We start from the raw sequence: 19,071 nt of genomic DNA, 5'->3' as shown, positions 1-19,071 counted from the left end.
GGGCTTTTGGGACTTGAGCCAGGGGCGGGGCGCGTGTCCCTTTAGGGCTGGCGTCTGGGCGGGGTGTGCGACGGGGGCGGGGTGTGCGCGCAGGACTGATTCTCCTCCCTCAGGGCGCGAGGGCGAAAAAGCCCGGCGGTGGGTGCACCGGGATCCAGTGGTTTGGGCAGGCACGGACTTCCGGGACAGCCCCACACCGTTCCCCCGTCGGCGGCGCTGACCCCCTTGCGCGGCATTTCCCTAGGTAGCCGGCGGGGCGGCGTGTCGGGCCAGGCCCCGGAACGCGTGGTCGCCCCATGGTCGCCGTCCGAGGGCCGCGCTCGCTGCCGCGGGCTCCCGCCCTCTGGGTCTGGTTTTGTCCCTTTCTCTCACTTTGACTCTTCCTCAGTCCTCTTCCCAGTGAGTCACCGAGTTCTGAAGTCTCCAGCAAACAGGAATTTGTTCCTCAGCCCACAGGAAAAGCCATGACTCCTGTGACGCCGGGAGCAGCCGGCCGGCCGAATGGAGAGCTTCTCTACCCTGAGGGCAGAGCCTGGCGCCCCAGCAGTATCTCAGGGCCTTTGGGACTGAATCCGACCGGGACCTTGGTGTCCAAGCGAAGGAAGATTTCTGTGATATGTCTTCAGGCCCTGAGAGCTTTAAGCAGCTGTGAAGTGATGGAGAGTTTGAGTAAGAATGGTGATAAGCCAGGTAAGAATACATCAAGGAAGGAGGAAATGGGTGGGCACTGTATCCCCAGGAAAAAGGAGAAGCCAAGACAGGTGAGAGAAGGCTGGCTGGTCAGTGGCAACAGCTATGGGTAAACACATTTTTTGAACTCTTCTCCATCACTGAACCAAAAATAAACTCTAATTTCAGAGCCCAAGCTTAAAAAGTTATTTTGATGTTTGCAAAATAACAGTAATGGTGACAACAAGCGTTAATATATTTTCTATTTCATGTATTTTCAAGGTTTTGGGGCCAGTTTTAATTTTGGAAAATGCATACCTTCCCCAAAAGTTTCAACAAGTTAAGTGAATACCTGTGTACTTTTTTCACTAGAATCGCCAGTTAGTTACATTTTGCCACATTTGTGTGTGTCTCAGGTTGGATTGTCTGATGTTTCCTTGTTCTTTGATTTAGGGTAGGCATTTTTCACAGGAGCTGTGCAGTAGTGATGTTGTGTTCTATCAAGAAGTATCTGAATGCCAGTTTGTCATGGTGGAGTCACGTCAGCCAGTGTGGGGGTGGTTTTTTTAGACCAGCTGGTTGTCTACGTAGGTATAAGTCTAGTTTTTTATGGCTCCTTCATTTTCCCCAGCTCCACTTTCTTCAGGTTTTGCCATTTCCCGAGAACACCTTGAAAAGACCAAGTCCCAGGTGAGTCTTGATTTATTTCTTGTTACCCTCCTTTTTGCTCCAGTGGATTTTTTATGATTTACAAGAAGCCACAACTAAATTGAAAAAGTAAGTAACAGTCAGTACACAGGAAAATAATGGAGGGATTGAGATATTTTGGCTGGGGTGCCATGTAATGCTGATACACAGATTATGTTATCCTGTCCATTTAGTTAAAGTAGATGTGCCAATTTGGTTGGGATGTTGAAAGCCAAAGCAAATGGGAAACATAGTCCAGTGTGAGATTAGCGCTGTGTATTAAATTCAATCCCAACTCCTCGGGGCATGTGGAGCTATCCTGACATTTAGGTCTGAGGTTCTGTACCCCAGCTTGTTCCTCCCCAGTATCTTTCTCATTTTGGGGAATAGCGTCAAGGAGTCATCTTTGAATCCCCCTATCCCTCACATTAGTTCCTCAGCAGGCCTGTTAGTTCTTTTCCCTGAACTTCACAAATTATCTGCTCTCCCCATCTTCACTGCTAGCTGCCTGTTCCAAGCCTCCTCTGCCTTTTGCCATGACCACTGTAGCAGCTTCCCAACCATTTCTCCTGTTTTTATTCTGTTGTTAGGTGTCATTGAGTCAATTTTGACTCATGGCAAACCCATGTGACAGAGAACTGCCCCATAGGGTTTTCTAGGTTGTAATCTTGATGGGAGCAAATTGCCAGGTTTTCCTCTCACAGATCCGCTGTGTAGTTTTGAGCCACTAACCTTTTGGTTCGCGGCCGAGCACTTAACCATTGTTCCACCATTCTTCTTGTTAGGTGCCATTGAACTGGTTTTGATTCATAGCAACCCCTCGTACTGCAGAACAAAGCACTGCCGGTCCTGTGCCATCTTCAGAATTGTTATGCTTGAGCCCATCGTTGCAGCCGCTGTGTCAATCCGGATCTTTCTCTTTTTGCTGACCCTCTTACTTTAGCAAACATGATGTCCTTCTCCTAGAACTGGTCCCTCCAAATGATGTGAGACAAAGTCTCACCATTCTGGTTTCCAAGGAGCACTCTGGCTGTATTTCTTCCAAGATAGAGTTGTTCATTTTTCTGGTGGTCCATTGTGTGTTCAGTATTCTTTGCCAACACAATTTAAAGGTATCAATTCTTCTTCAGCCTTCTTTCTTCATTGTCCAGCTTTCATATGCGTATGAGGCGATTGACAATATTCTGGCTTGGGTCAGGCACACCTTAGTCTTCAAAGTGACATCTTTGCTTTTTAACACTTTAAAGAGGTCTTTTGCAGCAGATTTGCCCAATGCAATATGTTGTTTGATTTCCTGACTGCCACTTCCACGGGCGTTGATTGTGGATCCAAGTAAAATGAAATCTTTGACAAATTCAATCTTTTCTCCATTTATCATGATGTTGCTTTTTGGTCCAGTTGTGAGGATTTTGTTCATGTTGAAGTGTAATCCATACCAAAGGCTGTAGTATTTGATCTTCATCAGTAAGTGCTTCAAGGCCTCTTCGCTTTGAGCAAGCAAGGTTGTGTCATCTGCATATCGCAGGTTGTTAGTGAATCTTCCACCAATCCTGGTCCTGTGTTCTTCATATAGCCCAGCTTCTCAGATTATTTGCTCAGCATACAAATTGAGTAAGAATGGTGAAAGGATCCAACCCTGACGCACACCTTCTGGCCTCCAACAATTCACACTCCACACAGCAGTCCAAGTCATGTTTCTGAAAGGCAGATTAAACTCCTCTTTCTACTGATTTTGTGTCACCTTGATAATAAGCACAGCCTTCCTGCCCAGACTCGCCACTGAATAGCTGCCTTCCTCTGACTTCATCACTTACTATTTCCTTTAGCTTGCTATACTCTAGCCACCCTGGCCTTGTTCTTTGAACAGACCAGGCTCGTTCCCACCTCAGGGCCTTTGTACTGTCTGCTCCCTCTGCTGGGACTGCTCTTCCCCCAGATCATCCCCATGGCTGTCTTCTTATCAGTTAGGTCTCAGCTTAAGTGTCTTTCCTCAGAGAAGCCTGCTTAGATTACTCTATCTAAAGTATCTTTGGATTGCTGGTAAGCGGCAGTCAGGAAATCAAACGACGTATTGCACTGGGCAAATCTGCTGCAAAAGACCTCTTGAAAGCGTTTAAAAGCAAAGATGTCACTTTGAGGACTGAGATGTGCCTGACACAAGCCATAATATTTTCAATCGCCTCATACGCATGTGAAAGCTGAACAATGAATAAAGAAGACCAAAGAAGGATTGATACCTTTAAATTGTGTTGGCGAAGAATACTGAATACACAATGGACCACCAGAAGAATGAACAAGTCTATCTTGGATGAAATACAGCCAGAGTGCTCCATGATTTCCTTGGGAAGCCATTCTGTTTTCTTCATAGTACTGGTCTCTTACAATTTGTTAGGTTGTTTCCCCAACTAGAATGTGGGTTCCCAGGAAAACTGACCATGAAAAGTGTGTTCTTGTGGAGTTCCTGGTACCCAGGACAGTGTCTCATGGAGTAAGTTGTCAGGATTTAGGTATAAACCAAAGAAAGAAAGAGAAAATAACAAATACATATTTTAGGTAGGGCTTCATCTTGAGGAAGTAGCAGAAAGGTAAGTAATTCTGTATCAGATTTTATGTGGCAATTTTAGACCCTCATCACAAAGTGAGTTTATAATGCCAAAAAAAAAAAAAAAATGACTCTGAGAAAACAGAAAAAATGATAAAGTCCAAAGACATGGTTCTCTCATGGTTTGGGTTGATACTGGAATAGAAATCTTTGATTATCTGGAGGATTGGAAGGCCTAGAGTATTCTACAAAGAGCTTTGCAAGTATTTCTCAGAGAAGGGCTTATAACTGAGGGTAATCTGCAGATTGTTTGAAGTTGTGTTCTCCAGGGAAGGTTTGTATATACAATACTAAAGCTCCCTGGGCCTTGTTAGAGCCTCAGAGGAGAAAGGGGGTCTCTCCTCCAGCATACCCCTTCCCCTCTTTTTTTGACCACTTTCCCTCCCAACTTGTCTAGTACTTCCTTTATACCCCCATTGTTCAGTCTTTAACATCTCTTGATCAACTCTTTCGTTATAATCTATAGCTGTGTTCAGGTCCCCAGTCTCACTCCCAGCCTCTTTCCACCCTGCCTGCCCTCCAAGCTCTGCCCTTTCTTTCTCCTTCTTTCTCTCAGAGATACACCTCATGAATATGTTGTGTAAGGTTTCTGTCTCCACATCCTTGTGTCCCTTTCACTACACAGATGACCAGAATGTCTTCCACCACCATCACCTGACTTGGGCAGGTCTCAGAAAGGTCCCTTTTGCCCTTCATCCCCTTGTTGGGCCTGTGTACTGGTGTTCTCTTCTCTGACTTGAAGGTCCTCTACTGGCGTCTGTGGCTTTCTGCTCTTTGTCTGCACAGGCTCTGCCTTCCCTCCATCACTTAAACATTTTTGCTTTCCAGGATCCATCTCTGGCCTTTGATTTTCTCACTGCAACCTAATTCCCTCTCAAAGCATTTTGGTGGTGGTGGTCTACAGAGGACCCCCACATGCTTGTATCTAGGCTGCATGTTTCTCATAGCCATTACCCACTGCTTATATTTCCAGACCCTCCCTGTATTCATGTACACTGAGCCGGTATGCGTGTAGTGTGTGGCCATGTCCATGGCTGAGCAGATGCTCCCATAATAGTCATGTTGGTGGTGGTGGTGCCACTGAGTCAGTTCCTACTCATTGTGACCCCATGTGACAGAGTAAAACTGCCCCCTAGGGTTCTAGGCAGTAATCTTTACAGGAGCAGATCACCAGGTCTTTTCCGCTGCAGAGCCACCGGGTGAGTCTGAATTGCCAGCCTTTCAGTTAGCAGCCGAGTGCTTAACTGTTGGGCCACCCAAGCACCTTACAATAACCCTAAGAGCAAGCAAACATATAGTATCACTATGAATCGGCCATTGTTCTGATTGATTTATGTGGATCAGCTCTTTTAACTGTCAGAATTCTACGTGGGTAGATACTGCTATTATCCTGGTTTTACAGATCAGGAAACTAAAGCACAGAAAGGTTAAGAAATTAGCCCCAAGTTGCAGGATTGGTAAGTGTGGGAAAATGGATTGGAGTCCAGGTAGTCTGACTCCAAAATCCATTACGTTAACCATTTTACTCTGTTGCTTCACACAGAGTGGGTCTTTGTTTTCCTGGTCACTATTTTAATTTTTTTATTTAACAATACATCTTGGCCATCCTCAAGGTTGATTGAGACAAAACACACTTGTTCTTTTTATTGGCTGCATAATATTCTTTTGTATCTGTAGAAACTACCCATAATGCTTGGGTTTGAGGAGGGGAGGTAGAGAGGGCTAAGGGATGTGTTTGGCTTTAGACATACTGAGGGGCCTGGAAAACATTTCTGCATCCCACTACCTTCTGCCTAGTTGCCCAAGCTGTACACCTCTCGGCCATATGCCCTTTTTCCTTTCATCCTTCCCGCATCTGGCCTATGCCTAGTTCTGGTCGTTCTACCTTTTTGGTCCATAGTAGACACTGGATGTATATGCCTTTTAGTGTATGGCTGCACGCAGCAGGGTATTTCTATTATAATTTTTGGTTCATTCACATGGCTGGGTATATAAGTGGCACTACATGTGGAGCCCTGCTGGTGCAATGGTTAAGAGCTTGGCTGCTAACCAGGAGGTCAGCAGTTCAGATGCCCCATCCACTCCTTGGAAACCCTATGGGGCAGTTCTACTCTGTCCTATAGTGTTACTATGAATCGGAATCGACCACAGCGAGTTTGGTTTTTTGTTTTATATATGATGTGTCATGTTGACCTCTAAGACAGTGTACACAAGTTTTATACGGCTGTTGCTGTTGTTAGGTGCTGTCGAATCAATTCCAACTCTTAGTAATTCCATGTGACATAGTAGAACTGCCCCATAGTGCTTTCTAGGCTGTAATCTGGGAACAGATTGCCAGGTCTTTCTCTTGCGGATCCACTGGTTGGGTTCAAACCACCAACCTTTTGGTTAGCAGCCAAGTGCTTAACTTTTGCACCGGCAGGGCTCCTTTTTATACAGCTAGCTTGGATAATTGTAAGATCAGAGAAGTCATAGTAAATGATTTAAATGTTACCAAAATGTTGAGTAAGTTCAAATTTGTATAAGAAAAAAATAAGGAAATAGCTTTTTACAACAAAAAGTAAGAGTCATAGCTTGAGGTGAAAGATTATATGCCTGTAAACCGTTGCAGCAGAAAACAAAAACAAAACTGACTAAGCTAGAGTGGAATTTCTTACAAACAAATTAGCCAGGATTTAATTTAGTGATTACACGGTACAAAATAAATCTGGTAAGAAATACCTATCCTCTGTCTAATATAGACTTTTTTCAATGGCGTGGAGATATTCTCCGTGTTCACTGTTATCTCTAAAGATGTAATAGCCAGATGTGCTGTGTATTTGGATATCACGTTTGTCAACAATTTCCCATCCTCTTAATTGTTCCCGAAGGAGTCCTGTGGTACAACAGTTAAACACTCAGCTGCTAACCAAAAATTTGGCTGTTCGAACCCACCCAGGGCTTCATGGGAGAACCCTGTGATCTGCTCCTGTAAAGATAACAGCCTAGAAAACCCTGTGGGGCAGTTATACTTTGTCGTGTGGGGTCGCTATGACTCGAAATCAACTTGATGGCACCTCATAACAGCAATAATTATTCCCGCTGTTGGCACTTACGGCCTCTGGCTTCAACTGTAATTTCAACAGAGAACTGTAGAGTTCAGGTTTATAACAAATTCTACACAATTAAAAGTGGATAACTTGAGACTGAAGGCTGTGTTGTTGTAGGCCTCAGTCACATTTACGGATATGGCTGTGAGATTCACTCGGAGGGAGTGGGAGCAGCTGGCCCCAGCTCAGAGGGTCCTCTACAGAGACGTGATGCTGGAGACCTACGGGAACCTGCTTTCTGTGGGTAAGGGCAGCTCACCTTGGACTCAGAGCCCAGCCCACTCGAGGCCTTTCCTGTCTCACGTGTGGGAAGCTGGGACACCCTTAGAATGCTTAATGGTGTTATCCTTGAGTTTTGAGGGTTAAAGATTTTTAATCTTTTTTGCTCATAGGTATGTTTCATGCCTCACAATTGAATGGTCTCAAGTATATTGTAGATAGACAACGTGTTTTGCCTCCTTCGCATCAGTGTTGAGTAGTAGTCAGGAGCGTGGGCCCAGGAGTTTACTTCATCTGGGCTGTCTTCCTGACCCAGCTCTTACCTTCTGGGTGACTTTAAGCAAATTCCTAATCACTTGTCTTTGGAAATCTACCTCCTAGTGTGAATGGAGATCATAAATTTTAAAAGAGTTTAGCAAAGCCGAGTCACTGTTACTATGTTGTTTCCCACGAACAGGGTGTCAGTCCACCAAGCCAGATGTGATCTTTAAGTTGGAACAAGGTGGGGAGCCCTGGACGGAGGAGGGAGCACTGCCAAGGAGGGGCTGTCCAGGTGAGTCCTTAGAAACCTGGCAGCTGAGAGACGGTGGAAGTAATATTGGAAGTAAGAGCATGGTTTTCATGTGAGGGGTTGGTGCTTTAGAAATGTAGTTCCAAAGGCCCAGACCTCTGAAAAAGGCCAAACACAACTCATTAAAGAACCAAATACAAGAATGACACCTTCCAATGTTATTCTTCCCAACTTCTGTCTCTAACTTTTTGGGGTTTAAAAGAAGAAATGCCTCTCTTTCATGTATGCTCTCTCCCAGCCCTGCCTACATCATTGGTGACTTTGTTTTCTTCATTAGTCTCCCTTTCACAAGTATCTTCATCACTGTCATCTTTCTTCTGCATTCAAGCTTTTGCAACTGTCTTCCCTATTTCAACATCTGCCAGTCCTGCTCTTTCTAGTTCCTTCCATGTCCCACCTTTCAGATATAAGTCCTCACATGTACGCTTTCAAAGGACTGCTTTCTTACTTTGTCTCCTGTTGATCCCTGGAATCACAATTCAGCAGTTGCTGCCTCCTCCCCGCCTGGACTCTCCTAGCTTTTGACATCACTGCTTACCAGCTGCTTTTCATGTGCGTGTGCTTTTGTTGTCCTTGCCCTTCTTGAGATGCCCTCTCACTTCCGCTTGAGTGACAGACATCACCACCATGATCTTACTTACGTTTCCCTGGGCTTCTCCAACCTTTACTTTTTTATTTTTTCCCTCCCTTCTCTACTCTTAACTGAGGAGCCACCTGGGGCTGTTTTTTTTTTTCTGTATAGTGTTTACCCCACTTCCTTACTCTATTGCCTTCACCTCCCAAACCTCTACTCTGCCCTGTGCACCTCCTTGCTGCAGTGTGCCACCCTTAGAGCTGCTCTTGCCAAGATCATCACTGACTCTCTTCATGATATAATCTTGTCTTTGTCTTGCTGGCCATTGGCCAAACTGACCCTGTTGACCATTCTGTCTTTCAAACATTGTCTTTCCTTGGCTTCTGTAACATCTCTCCTTGTTTTCTCCTTTCTCTCTGTTTTTGTTTCTGTTTGTTTTAATTCACTGGCTCAGCCACCTCTAGCCACCCATTCAATTTTGAAATTTTCTACAGACTTTGTCCCAGATCCTTTTTATTTCTGACTCTCTGGTCTCCCTGAGCCCCATCTGCACCCTTATCTGGAGTTACCTTTCCTTACTTTGAAGATACTGAAATGTGTTTCCCCAGTCCTGATCTCTCCTCGAAGTTTGAAACTTGATTGCCTTTTTGCCATACCCAGGGGGATGTTTCATAGATACTTCAGACTCCCCCTGACCTAAATAAGATCGTAAAATTCTCCCCACCTCTCCCAGGTGCTATTCCACTTTTAGTTTTTCTCTCAGTAAATGGCATCGTGTAGTTACCCAAGCCAGAAATCCTCCGCTTTCTTGTTCCCTCCCTCTCCTCATCCCCCCTGTGCAATTAGACACAGAATTGTCATTTTTACGTTCTTATATGCCTCGCAAATCTGCCCACTTCTCTAATTCACTACTTCCTCCCTAAACCATGGTATTGTCATCCAGCACCTCAAATTCAGCCTTAACTTTCTAACTGGGTCTCCTTTTATCCTCATTGCCCCTCAATCCATTTGCCACATTAAAACCAGATTTGAACATGGATTCCATACCCTGCACCTTTCCTTAAAATTGTACTCCTCTTAGCTCTTGGAATAAATACTAAACTCTTTAACACGGGATATATGGCCTAACCTGGTCAGCGATGTGCCTAGCTCACTACCTTTTATCTTGCACCACTCTTCTTTTTTACTTCCTCTTCTCCTGCCTGCCACATGGCCTTCTCACCACCCACTTGGCCCATGAATCCTTATTCTTCACATCTCTTCACAAATAACACTTCTTCAGGGACGCCTTCCCTGACCACCCATCTGGGCGAGAACCTTTGCTTCATTATTTGTATCCATATTTGTGTGCTTATTTCATCATGTCTGCCTCTCCAACTCAATTTCTACCTCCAAAAGGACACAGACCTTAATTTGCATTTCTTCCTAATTGTTTATTCCATGTGCATAGTTCCTGGTGCATGGTAGGTTCTCAAATATTTGTTAAGTGAATGGACAGATGAAAGCAATCATTTTGAACAGCTTGGGCTATTATTATGTGGCATTAAAACCCAGTGCCATTGAGTCAATTCCAACTCATAGTGACCCTATAGGACAGAGTAGAACTGCTCCATAGAGTTTTCAAGGAGCACCTGGCGAATTCAAACTGCCCACCCTTTGGTTAGCAGCCATAGCACTTAACCACTACACCACCAGGGTTTCCACTACACCACCAGGGCTTTAGGTCCCAACTTTTCTTCCCCTATCTTCCTGACATACGTGAAATCCATTTCTGTCTTTTCTCTGCTTATAGAATGGCCCCCTTGCCTCACTGACCTTCCAGAAATCAGTGTTTGCTCTTATGATTTCTTCCTCCACTCCTGGCTTGCCTAGGCCTGGCAACCACAGAGTCATCTTGATTCTTCTCTAAGTTACCTTTCTATTTGTCCTTTTTCCCCACGTTTACTTCAGTTTGTTTCCATTGCTAAAATCTCTTATATTCTTCATGTCTTCAGTGTCTAGTGATGTTTCCGAAGGCTGATCACATACACCCTGATATCCAGATTGGTATAAATCTTGTACCTACTGAGCCCTGTCTTGACAGTTTATCTCAGATACCCAACCCCTTCCAAATCTCTGTCTTGATGTGGTTTTGAACTGTTTTTTAGGCATGAGACATCTTTTCCATATGAAGTCTTACCTGGCACTGCCTCATATAGGAATATGCAATACTGGGCTCACTGTATAGGAGCCTTGGTGGCGCAGTGGTTAAGCACTTGGCTTCTAACCAAAAGGTCAGCAGTTCAAACCCACCAGCCACTCCACAGGAGAAAGATGTGGCAGTCTGCTTCTAAAAAGTTTACAGACTAGGAAACTCAATTGGGCAATTTTACTCTGTTTTACAGTGTGCCTATGAGTTGGAGTCATCTCGGTGGCAGCAGATTTTATGGGGGCTAACTGTACTCAAAGTGGTCACTATGGGCTGTTTGGAGTTCATAACACGTTACGTGTATTAACTTATTTTAACTTTAGAAAATACTATGCGATAGTGCTGTATGTCCGCTTTACAGATGAGGAAACTGAGACACAGAGGGTAAGTAACATGCCCAGAGTCACTCAGCCAGTAGGTAGAGGTGCTGGGATTTAAACCTCAGTGGTTTGGTTGCAGTCCCTCCACTCCGCTACCTTGCAGATAAATGTGGAGTTGCCCTGGTTCAGACCTGGTTGGGAGCAGTAAAGCTTTGTGGGCTCCTTTGGGAAGCACCCAGTGGTGACTGCCAAGGCACTGTCTTCAGAATCGCTGGGGTCAAAAACTTAGTAGCACAGTTTAGAAACCACCGTTCTAAGCCATCCCAGTTACTGTGAGAACTTCCTGACAAAGTGAAACTTAAAAGTACTCCCTATACAAGGTCATATAGTCCTTTTCTTTCGTGAACCTTCATAACACAGCCCTCGTTTGCCTTTCCAGAATGATTTCTCTCTTCCAATCACCAAATAGCACCATTTCTACCATTTTCTTTACGAACCTTCATACATGTGAAATTCTTTGCTGAATTCGTCTTAGATTAACTCGAGCCTTATTACTTTGTCCCATCCATGAAAACCTATCCCACATCATTCCTATGTAATTAAAACTCAAAACCTATTCTGTTTTCTTATTTTTTTCCACTATTAATGTGGGAGGCTTATTTCTCTCCCTTAATTTTAATTCTGTGAGTTATTCTTGACTGTTCCTGAGTTTGTAATTGGTTTATATGAAATGATTTATCAACGTGGAGGCCACCGAGAGGGATCCCAGTATCTACACCCATTTCTCAAGCATATTTATGACCAGTAGAGGTAATTAAGAGGACATAATAGGGTCTTAAATATTTTAAATAGTTGCAGTTGTACTTCAGATTTGACGTAGCTATCTATGTTGAATATTTAAAATTTCAGCATTTAAAAATGAAGCTTTTTATGTTATATGGGGTTAGGTAGAAACACCGTTGTAAAAGGGAAACATTGGTAAAGGTTTAGTTACAGGGTCTAGGGCCTTATCCTTAATGTCCCCAGTTGAGGGAAGGTAGCAATCAAGAAACTGAGCATTATTAATAAAGGGTGAGTTGTAGAAGAGCACAGTGCCCATAATCAGAAGCAGGATACTAGTGGAAGGAAAAGTAAATTAGAGATTCAAAGAACAGGGAAGGTTCTGTGTCCCCATTTACTGAATAAGATGATGGTCTCTCAGTCAAAGCACCATAATAAACCAGATACTGGAAACAGGATGATTGACCCCTCTGATCCCAGTTCTGCTTTATGCACGTGGTATGTGTCTCTAAGTCTATGTGAAAAGGAACAGAACAAGATGAAAAAGTTGAATCATTGGTTGTAGATACGTAGTATTTGTGGTTTGGATTGGGTTTAGAGGGCCCAGTCTACAAAAGAGATCTGACAGACATGCAAGAAACTGGGGTTTAGAAAAATAAATTTGTTTCTGGTGTGCATTCTGGATTAGAGAGGAAGAAGTCAAGAAATGGATTTTTAACATACTATTATGGTACTCGGAAACCTTGGTGGCATAGTGGTTAAGTGCTATGGCTGCTAACCAAAGGGTCCGCAGTTTGAATCCGCCAGGCACCACCTTGGAAACTCTATGGGGCAGTTCTACTCTGTCCTATAGGGTCGCTATGAGTCGGAATCAACTCGACGGCACTAGGTTTGGTTTGGTTTTGGATTATGGTATTCTAGGACCCTAGACTCTGGTCTGCTTCTTATTTTCTTATTTCCCTTTCACCCAAGGTTTTTAAACCTCAGCACTTTTGACATTGTGGGTCAGATATTTTTTGTTATGGGGAGTCATACTGTGAAATTTTGGATATTTAGCAACATTGCTGGCCTTTACTTAGTAGATGCCAATAGCAACTCCCATCCCTAATTTGTGATAACCAAAATAGTCTCCAGATCTTGCCAAATGGCCTCTGTGGAGTAAAAATGCCCCTGTCTTAACTGTGTGCTTATCCCTCTGGCTAACCTACTGCCTATCCAGTCCCCTTGATGTGCCCTTCCCATTCTCTTTGTTCACCTTTTCATCATCTTTGTCCAGTGTTCTTTTCTCCTTTTCATCTTCTCCAGCAACTGCAAGATACTATTTTAAAATACTGAAAGTTACTCTTTTGGTTATCTAGTGCTACCATAACAGAAAAACCATAAATGGGTAGCTTTAACAAACAGAAATTTTATTTTCTCACAGTTCAGGAGGCTAGAAGTCCAAATTCAGGGTACTGGCTCTAGGGGAAGGCTTTTTTTCTCTGTTGGCTCTGGAGTAAGGTCGTTGTCTCTTTGAGCTTCTATTCCTGGGCAGTGTTCATGTGGCTTGGCATCTCTCTTCCCCCATATCTGTAATCTCCCTTGTGTAATCTCTTTTATATTTCAGAATAGATTGATTCAAGATACACCCTACGCTAATCCTGCCTAATTTGCATAACAAAGACAACCCATTCCCAAATGGGATTATAACCACAGGCATAGAAGTTAAGATTTACAATACATATTTTGGGGGGACAAAATTCAATCCATAACAGTTACTAAAATCCGTAAATGATAGTTTCTTGCTCCCACTTTCTCTATTGCAGTTTCCTTCTAGAAGCCCACGGAGGGGAATATTTTCATTTGAGATTGTAATACTGAAGAGTAAATTGTTAACTAAGGAGTGAACTGCACAACAAGGCATTTTTAAAGATATGTGTATTTCTGACATAAAGTAGAAAGATTAACAAAGACTAGTTCATTATATCCTATTTCAGAAAAATTCTGGAAAGATGATGACCTGATAGATTGGCAACCGGAAAATCAGGTGAGTTTTTCTACACAAGTGCCATCCATGTATAGGAAAACACAGACAAAGGTAATACACAAGAAATGTATTAGAAAACAATTTGGTTTAAGCTCTGAGCTTACTTCAAGTAGTAAACCTCATAACTGTGACTTACTTGGAAAAAATTTGAAAGATAATTTTGACTTAGTTGTTCATGAGAGACACTGTGCAAGAAAGAAATCATTCAACTGTGATGGAGAGGCAAAGTCATTCTGCCATATTACATCCAATACCGGAGTAAAAACCTGTGAATGTAATCATTGTGTGAAAGCCTTCAGACAGAAATCACACATCACTGTGCTTCATGGAGTTCGGAGTGAGAATAAGCCCTCTGAAAGTAATGGATATGAGGAAAATTTTCATGCTAACTCATTTGTTACTCAAGAAGAGGAAACTTATAGTAGGGATAAGTTCTATGACTGCAGTCAGTGTGGAAAAACGTTCAGCCAGAAGTCGTATCTCATTAGACATCATAAAACTCACACAGGAGAGAAGCCTTATGACTGTAAGCAGTGTGGGAAAACCTTTTCTCAGAGTACATACCTTATTGCACACCAGAGAGCTCATACTGGAGAAAAACCTTATGAGTGTAACCAGTGTGGAAAAAGCTTCACCTATCAGTCCTCCCTCATTAGACATCATAAATTTCATACTGGAGAGAAACCCTATGAATCCTTGGATTGTGGGAAATCCTACTTTGAGAAATCACACCTCATTGTCCATCAGAGAATCCATACAGGAGAAAAACCTTATGAATGTAATGAATGCGGGAAAGCTTTCACTTCAATCTCAGTCTTTGTGCAACATGTGAGAACTCATACAGGTGAGAAACCCTATGAATGTGATAAATGTGGGAAGAGATTCACTACCAGTTCATATCTATTTCTACATGCTAGGACTCATACAGGTGAGAAATGCTACAAATGTAACGAATGTGGGAAAGGTTTTCAACAGAAGATACAACTCACTGTGCATAAGAGAATTCATAGTGGAGAGAAGCCTTATAAATGTAATAAATGTGGGAAAGCCTACAGGGATCATTCATCCCTTAATCATCACATAAAAATTCATAATGGTGAGAAGCCTTTTATATGTAATGAATGTGGGAAATCTTTTACCTATCAGTCATTCCTCATTAAACATGAGAGATACCATACTGGAGAGAAACCCTATGCATGTAAGGAATGTGGGAAAGCATTCTTCTATAATAGGGAACTTACTGTACATCAAAGACGTCATACTGGGGAAAAGCCCTATCGATGTACTGAATGTGGCAAAGCCTTCACTACCAGCTCATGCCTTAGGCTCCATGTGAGAACCCACACAGGAGAGAAGCCATACCAATGTAATCAGTGTGGAAAATCCTTCTCTCAGAATGGACAGCTCACCACACACTGGAGAACACATGCTCAAGAAAGAAGTCTTTAACATGGGAATTTGTGAAAACACCTGAACATTAAACTTACAGCATGATAGATACAGGTTCCAGACCTACTTGCCAAGCTTTTTCTAGAGAAATTACAGATTTTTAATTACAAGTAAGTCTTCTATTCAGGTAATATTTTTTAACTAGAGAAGCTTTTTAATTTAATGTAAGTTATGAAACGGAGCCATGGTGGCACCAGTGGTTAAACGTTCAGCTGTTAACCAAGAGGTCGGCAGTTAGAATCCACCAACCAGTCCTTCAAAACCCTATGGGGCAGCTCTACTCTGTCCTATAGGGTTGCTATGAGTTGGAATCAACTCAATGGTAACAGGTGTTATGAACTACTGTGCCTGATTTCTACCGCCTTAGCCTCATGTATTATTTCACAAAAAAAAAAAATTTGGTAGAACTAATACCTTCATGTGAGGGTCATATTATTCAGAAATAATACAGTAACCTGTGAAAGACTTATATTTTGTGAGGAATGGATATGGCGGAATGTTTTCCTGTGGTGAAAATTTCTATATGATTAACTTATGCGTTGGTACTGACTTAGTTGTCTAAAACAGATGTGTGTGTGTATGTGTGTCTGTTTCCTTGAGGTGTATCACAAAATGATTTCCGCCTGCACCTGGAAATATGCAAGTTATAATTAACCTTTCTAAAATACATGAATTTGTGCATAGCTAACCTACATTTTTATCAATACCTCTGTATAATATTACTAATTTAAAATATTCTAATACTTTTTTAAATAAAGCAACATTCAGAAACAGAAGTGAATTGTGCCTTAATTTATGAAGTTCTATTTTTAATCTCAGAGATAAGATCACATATTAAAATAATGAAAAGCAACCACCATACAGCCATGGTTTTCTCTGATTCTTTTAATTTTTAAAACAGGCCTGCATGTTTGAATCCTAAATGAATGAGACTTTTTGAATAAACAGAACTCTAATACCTGTATGGATCTTGTTGTCCTTTTTTTTTTGGAGGCAATATACTCATTCCAGTTACGCAGTTACCAAAATATTTTTTAATTTGGTTTTGGAATTCTGCTCAGAGTCTGCTTATTACTTGGAGAAGAAATGTTACAGTCACAGGAATCATTTCTCCTTCCTTCCATCCCTTACTGTGTTCAGTGAATTTAGCCTTTGTATCTTGCTATCTAAAGCTTCTCTCCCTGCCCAGCCCTTGTGAACAATCACCTGAGAAAATGACAAGTGCACTAAAGAGCGGCTGATTTATGTGGGTCTGCCTGGAACGTGCCCAGTTTTAACACCGAAAGTCGTGCGGTCTCAGAAAGTCTTTGTTTCCTGGCAAACTGGCACTGTTGGTCACCCTAACTTGAAGTAACCATGTGAGGACTACCTGAGGGGGGAATGTGAGCCCCCTCCAAAGAGAGTGTCTTAGTCATCTAGTGCTGCTGTAACAGAAATATCACAAGTGGATGGCTTTAACAAAGAGAAGTTTATTTCCTCACAGTAAAGTAGGTTACAAGTCCAAATTCAGGGTATCAGCTCCAGGGGAAGGCATTCTGTCTTTGTCAGCTCTGGAGGAAGGTCCTTGTCTTCAATCTTCCCACGGTCGAGGAGCTTCTCAGGTGCAGAGACCCCAGGTCCAAAGGATGCGCGCTGCTCCTGGTACTGCTTTCTTGGTGTTGTGAGGTCCCCAAATCTCTGCTTGCTTCCCTTTTAATCTCTTGAGAGAGAAAAGGTGGTGCAGGCCACATGCCAGGGAAACTCCCTTTATGCTGGATCAGGTTGGTGACCTGAGTAAGGGTGGTGTTACAATCTCATCCTCTTAACATAAAATTACAATCACAAAAAGGAAGAGAGCCACACGATACTGGGAATCATGGCTTAACCAAGTTGACACATATTTTGGGGGGGGACACAATTCAATCCATGACAGAGATTGTTTGGTTAGGTTACCTCAGAATTTCTCAAGAGGTATTTGTTTTTCATCTTAAACACAAGTGTATCTGTTTTTCATCTTAAAAGGAAACAAAATGCCATTGGTAGAATTGACTGAATGCTAGCCAAGTGTACTATTGAGTTGAAATCCTTACAGAGACTCTACCGTGAAAGATAAGGATTTTTTCTGGTTCTTTATCAGCCATGGTCTGGGGTGGGAGGAAATAGCATACCGTAATTAGAATAATTTAAGAAAAATTTAATGAACTATTAACAAATATGCCAGGGTGGTAGGAAAGCCCATGTATTAGTGCAAAACTAAGGCTAGTAAGGGTGAGGTGGTTACCATCCCCGGGCTTGCTGGAGTGACGGAAGAGCAGTTACAGGATCCCAGCAAGAGAAAAAGAAGCATATGGACAGGACCTCTCAAGTGAGCTCCGATTTCGGATGGAGGCTTGCATTCAGTATACAGCAACTGCAGTCAGGGAGTTGGAATCAGTACAGTGGCCTCCTTCCTCTCCCAACTGCCGGGTTGCTGAAGTTCCCCATTAGCCAAAGCCAGAGTGCAAGGGAGTCTGTGTTGCTTCATACAAGGAGCCTGGAGCCTGAAACATGTGAAAGTCATCTGCTGTTTACAAGCTCTGAGACATTGTGGAATTGCCTCTACCCATGATTCCTAAAGGTCACAGCTATGAAAACCTTATGGAGGGCACAGTTCTACTCTGCACACGTGGGATTGCCATGAGTCAGAATCAACTCGATGGAAACTTTTTTTAAAAAACTAGTCACATAGGATGGCCTACTTCTAATTAGCCCACCTGCAGCTCCCCATCCCAACAACCTACAATCAGGGCATATCTGAAGCCTGCAGTTTTTTCCACTATAAAGCTTTCCAATTCCCTTCTTGCCTTTGAGTTCCTGCCAAACACAGGTGATGGTGGCTGACTTCCTTGCTGTAGCAAGCTCTGAATAAATAGTGCTTCTCATTTAGGAGCCTTGGTGGTACAGTGGCTAATCATTCAACTGCTAACTGAAAAGTCGGCGGTTTGAGCCCACCACCTGCTCCTCCAGAGAAAAGACCTGGCCTAGGAAACCCTATGGGTTTCTACTCTGCTCTAGAGGGTTGCTATGAGTCAGAAACAACTCGCCAGCACACAACAACACTTCTCATTTAGGTCCCTGGGTGGCGCAAATGATTGAGCATTTGAACGCTAGCCATAAAAGTTGGTGGTTTGAACCCATCCTGATGTGCCTTGAAAGACAGGCCTGATGATGTGCTTCTTAAAGGTCACACCTTGAAAATGCTATGGAGCAGTTCCACTGTGCACACATGGGGTCACCATGAGTTGAAATCCACTCCACAGGAACTAACAACTAACAACAGCTTCTCGTTTGGGTCGTCTTCTTTTATTTCCGTAGGTCTGAGAGACAAATTTCCGTAGGTCTGAGAGACAAAGTTCATTATCCCTCCCCGATATCTAGGAAGAAAGGCCTTTTGATCTACTTCCAAAAATCAGGTAATGAAAATCTTATGGATCACAACAGTCTGATCTGCAACCCATCTTCTGGGTGGCCCAAGACCAGGCAGTGTTTAATTTTGTTGTGCCACGAGGTCACCGTGAGTCACAGCAAGGAAGCTAACGGCAACAAAAACGTTCCAAATTGGAATCCTGAGCTTCCTTCCCAAGCCTCCTCCACTCATAGCTTCCCCTTCTCAGGATGGCACTCCCAGCTGCTGGAGCCAACTATATTACCCAGAGGTCCATGCACCATGTGGGACATTAATGGGCCAAAGGTGGCCCAGGAAAGGGCTAGCCATAGATGTGGATAATGTCTAGTAGGACTTCCAACATCCTCCTCCTGAATTTTTTTTGTCTTGGCTGCTCTTTTGTCAGTCCCTCCGAAAAGATTCTCTCCAGTAGTTTTCTTTTGTCAGTGCTTCCAATAAGTTGCATGAAAAAATCCTGCTGTTTTTCAACAGTG

The 19,071-nt window shown here is 43.0% G+C and overlaps 1 protein-coding gene across 3 annotated transcripts; it reads left to right on the top strand.

Moving 5' to 3' along the window:
- Positions 1–79: 79 nt before the first annotated feature.
- LOC126084989 (zinc finger protein 883-like) lies at positions 80–15,999 on the top strand. Of its 3 annotated transcripts, none has more exons than XM_049899843.1 (6): positions 80–138; positions 450–690; positions 1,301–1,359; positions 7,165–7,291; positions 7,724–7,819; positions 13,676–15,999. In XM_049899843.1, exons 2-6 carry the CDS (start codon positions 465–467, stop codon positions 15,172–15,174), a joined length of 2,007 nt encoding a protein of 668 aa, XP_049755800.1. In that variant the 5' UTR covers positions 80–138; positions 450–464; the 3' UTR covers positions 15,175–15,999. The 3 variants fall into 3 exon arrangements, with proteins under 3 accessions (XP_049755800.1, XP_049755799.1, XP_049755798.1); XM_049899842.1 differs by having other exon boundaries at positions 95–244; XM_049899841.1 differs by having other exon boundaries at positions 95–690; positions 13,676–15,998.
- The last annotated feature ends 3,072 nt before the right edge of the window (positions 16,000–19,071 follow it).

Source organism: Elephas maximus, chromosome 11 (genome assembly GCF_024166365.1).
Source record: "Elephas maximus indicus isolate mEleMax1 chromosome 11, mEleMax1 primary haplotype, whole genome shotgun sequence".
NCBI classification, from domain to species: domain Eukaryota; kingdom Metazoa; phylum Chordata; class Mammalia; order Proboscidea; family Elephantidae; genus Elephas; species Elephas maximus.
Note: the sequence above shows the minus strand (reverse complement) of the source record. Positions and strands in the feature narration are given on the sequence as shown.

Bases quoted from the DNA above. Each gene is read 5' to 3' on its own strand.
- LOC126084989 (XM_049899843.1), top strand. From the start codon at position 465: ATGACTCCTGTGACGCCGGGAGCAGCCGGCCGGCCGAATGGAGAGCTT. The intron at 691-1,300 runs GTAAGAATACAT...CATTTTCCCCAG, and splicing joins TAAGAATGGTGATAAGCCAG to CTCCACTTTCTTCAGGTTTT. The intron at 7,820-13,675 runs GTGAGTCCTTAG...ATCCTATTTCAG, and splicing joins GCCAAGGAGGGGCTGTCCAG to AAAAATTCTGGAAAGATGAT.